Here is a 3807-nt window from a genome sequence, read left to right on the forward strand (position 1 = left end):
GTGCAAGTTGCGCACGTTAAAGATCCCTTGGAGGTCTAAAATCGATAAGAGTAGGCTTCCGCCGCCACCTGGGCAAAATGCAAAATGTCCTACCAACTGAAAATATTAGGTGTGTCCCGCGCGCTCATATGACCTTATGCAGTTGGGAGCGCCGTAAAAACACTTACCAAAACAAACAAACAAAAACTTTCTACTGGTCGAGCTGCGGTTAGAGCGTTGTATCCATTTTTCTAAAGACTGACTCTGAGTTATTACACTGAGAGTCAAGTGAAAGTTGTATAAATTTCTGAATAGAACGTGAACCGTTAACCTTTTTTTTATTTGGGTGGGGGGGCGGGGGTTGAAACTATTTCAAAAGACGTCTTTATCTCCCTATATTTTAACTCTTTGACCCATCACTTTTTAAAGTATAGGTTATTAATGATTGTTATTACTGGGAATGTAGTTATTATATCTACACTTAGATGTTATACATGTATTCAATAAGTATGTTGGGGGGGGGGGGGGTTCGTCAATGTCACTGCGCTTTTATTAAAATGACCTGCCTTTTACGATCAGATAGGCTTCTTATAGGCAATGAAAGGTTTTGCTCGTTGGCTCTAAAATAATTATATTGAAATAGAAGCATAGGTTTAAAAGAAAAGTGTTTCGTTTAAAGATGACAGTGCTGGGATCAATATAAGTTCTGACATGTATACGTTTGAATACGGTGCTACTGAATTGCATTTCGTATAGTACAACCACACCGTTCCGTACGATCCGATTCAATGAATAATACGGTCTGATTAAAAATTATACTCTAGATTAGGGGCGGGGTCAAGTTAGTTGGGGGTAGTTTGAGTTTTGGAGGTGGTGGATTTCTTTCTATTCTGAATGAAATCATCATGACACTGTATTTTCAGATTGTCAACAAGATCTTCCGTAGTCATGGAGTATCTGATCCTGCTGTGCTTGTGTTTTTCCGCCTCCTCGGCCAACAGTAAGTACCACACAATATTATTTTCTTATATTGTTATAATCATGATATTGTGTAGTGTGTCCAGACGTGTTGGCAGTGGATGCTGTAACACAGCAGTTTACAAAATCGTTTGGCAAGACAGAGGTCGACAGGCTAGAATGGTAAAAGAGTTAAATTAGAATACATGTATATTTATCGACTTTTTAAAAACATTTTCCATCAGCTGAATGTCGTTGCAAGGGTCTACACGCTCCACCTTTGAAATTATTTATGTTTTGTTTAGTATGGTATTATAACTGAAATTTGAAAAGAATCACCCTGGAGAAAACTCAAAGTACAGTACAATATTTCTGTCATACTGAAATAATCTGCATTATACGCTGTATTATAGCGCCCAGATGCCTTGTGATACTCGCATAATTGTGAGGCCTACTGAGCACTGTTCAATCACAATCTACGATAGCGTTGGTGCTTTTTCTGTCACAGTTTAAAACCTGAAATATGTAGTTAGTGGGGGCAATAAGCAGGAGGAAATACCATTTTCAAGGAAATAATCTGTTGTGCTATTGCGGGTTTTTTTCCAGGTGTCTCATGCGTGCTTTGGTAGCCATGTCCCCTCCCTTCTTCACGTAGAATTCCTTGGTTCATGGGTGTGACCTCTTCTGCTAATTTACTGAGCACTGTTAAATACATATTAATAGCCTATTGTCTGAAGACTGAACTATTTTATATGGTCTTATTTATCTCGCCACAATTTGTTTGGGCGTAAATAAATGCCTTCTGCATATCATCAGGAGATCCAACTTCTTTCACTGCAGACTGTTTCAGTAGAACGTTATTCTCAGATGCTATTGTAGGATAACTACGCTTCTACTTTCTGTAGCTTTCCTTCTCCTCTTTTTAAAATTCAAAGTGGCCTATCAAGCTGCATTTAGCAGCAGTCGATTGTTGAAGGGCGCCACCGGTAGGTCCTATCATTTCATTTCTCTCATTTATTTCTGTCTGCCTATCTTGCTTTTTCCTATCACCAAATGATCATCACCTTGAGGACGTGTTTCTCTTCATTCATAATAATACATGCATTCAAAAAACGTGTGCAAACCAATAAACAAGTTTAACACTCTTATTATTAATTGTTTTTTAACTAGAAAAACACTCTAAAATGTACTTTAGTTTAAACTTATCAAGGGTTATCTTGTTTTACTCCTGTAGAAACGATGTTAGTGACAATGTTTTACAACGACGGTCCTTGGGATGTGTCCTTGAGCAAAATGCAGTGGCCCTTGGGAAAAGATTCTCCGCTGTAACAACAAAAAATTGCGTTAACAAAACTGTTTGCATTGTGAACTTTACCTTTTCCTGACATCCCGTACATGAAAAAAATTCCATTCACTGATTTTATCCTCTTTTTAAAACTTAAATGTTATGTCTAATCGTGCCCTGTCTCATTTTACATTCGTTTAGAAGCCGTAAGAGGTTTCAAGTATTAATTTATTTCTGCCCCCAGTCCTCAACAGGTACCTGATGGATATGGCCACCCAGGGTATGGACCCCACGACCAAGGCTATTTTCCGTACCACGGTTGGCGCTGACATGCTGGACATGGACGGGGGCGGGGGCGGCAGCCGCTACGGAGGAGGCTACAACCCGATGGGCGGATTTGGCGATATGGGAGGGATGCCACCATCATATATGTACGGCATGTCTCCGCCTACGGGCGCCATGGGCACTTTGCCTCTGGAGGCCATGGGCATGCCACCCATGGGAGCTATGGGCTCTCCCCCGCCCACGGGAACTGTGAGCTCTCCTCCTCTTGGAACGATGGGAGCTCCTGTTGGTCTCTCATTCCCTCCCAGCAACGCCGTTCCTCTTCCTCCAAGCAACGCTGTTCCTTTTCCTCCAAGCACTGCTGCTCTTCTTCCACAAGTCTCGACCAATCAGGTTGCTCCCTCTGCAGTCAAACAAGCAATGCCAGCTAATCCGTACGCTAGTACGATGGGTACTCCAGGGAATGCTATAGTCAACAGCCCAGCAAATGCTATGGCTTCGCCTGCAGCAGCAGTGGGGCCTATTGCTATGGCGAGGGTAAACAGGCCTAGGTCCAGTTCCAATTTCTTTAATGATTACATGACCTTCAGAATGATGGAAGGGATGGATTTAATATAGGTTGTTTGTTTGCTTGTTTTTTCTTCATTATAAAACACCCCTTCTTCCATTAACGTTTCTCCCTTTCACATAATATTCCTTATCAAGAAGTCCCACCCCTGCACCATAGAGATGACATAGTAAAACGAACCCAAGGACGAACCGATGAAATGTAGCCGTAACAAAATATACATGGCCTTCGGAAATGAGATAAGTGAGTTTCAGTATACATCTCACTGCTGATGCATCTTTTCTACGTCCGCGAAAGAATTGAAAGATGTGTATTTGAATGTTACGGCCAAGTCCCATAGGGCTGGTCCCTAGTATCAACACGGAGAATCATTACTTCACTTGTTCATTGCCAAAACTCGTTATTAAAAAGAATTAAATCCATTTTGTTTGCTGACGCAAGAAGCAACCGGTGCCTTTTGGTTAGTGTTCTTTGAATAAAACTACTTTTGTCTTGAAAAGAGATCGCCGTTCGTTCTTTTATTGTTTTAGGTTTTGATGTTATTTCCGTCTGAAACAGATCGATTGATTAAACAGGGCAGGTATTTCATGTTTGAGCTCCCGACCCAAGGATACATGCGGTACCTTTTATCGGGGCAGGAATCCCAGATGGTGTCCTGTGGAGTCTGGACAGGTTAAGCAAAATAAGCACAATTCGTAACAGCTCTCTCTCTCTCTCTCTCTCTCTCTCTCTC

The 3807-nt window shown here is 41.4% G+C and overlaps 1 protein-coding gene across 2 annotated transcripts in view; it reads left to right on the forward strand.

Moving 5' to 3' along the window:
• LOC101851090 (U1 small nuclear ribonucleoprotein C) overlaps positions 1 to 3577 on the forward strand; it is a 7792-nt gene extending 4215 nt beyond the window's left edge. For both annotated transcript variants that reach the window (XM_005089795.3, XM_005089796.3), the window contains exons 2-3: positions 903 to 979; positions 2466 to 3577. In XM_005089795.3, the coding sequence (XP_005089852.1) occupies positions 903 to 979; positions 2466 to 3124 (736 nt within the window). In that variant the 3' untranslated portion in view covers positions 3125 to 3577. The remainder of the gene's footprint in view (positions 1 to 902; positions 980 to 2465) is intronic.
• Positions 3578 to 3807: the final 230 nt, after the last annotated feature.

This window comes from Aplysia californica, unplaced genomic scaffold (assembly GCF_000002075.1).
Source record: "Aplysia californica isolate F4 #8 unplaced genomic scaffold, AplCal3.0 scaffold00009, whole genome shotgun sequence".
NCBI classification, from domain to species: domain Eukaryota; kingdom Metazoa; phylum Mollusca; class Gastropoda; order Aplysiida; family Aplysiidae; genus Aplysia; species Aplysia californica.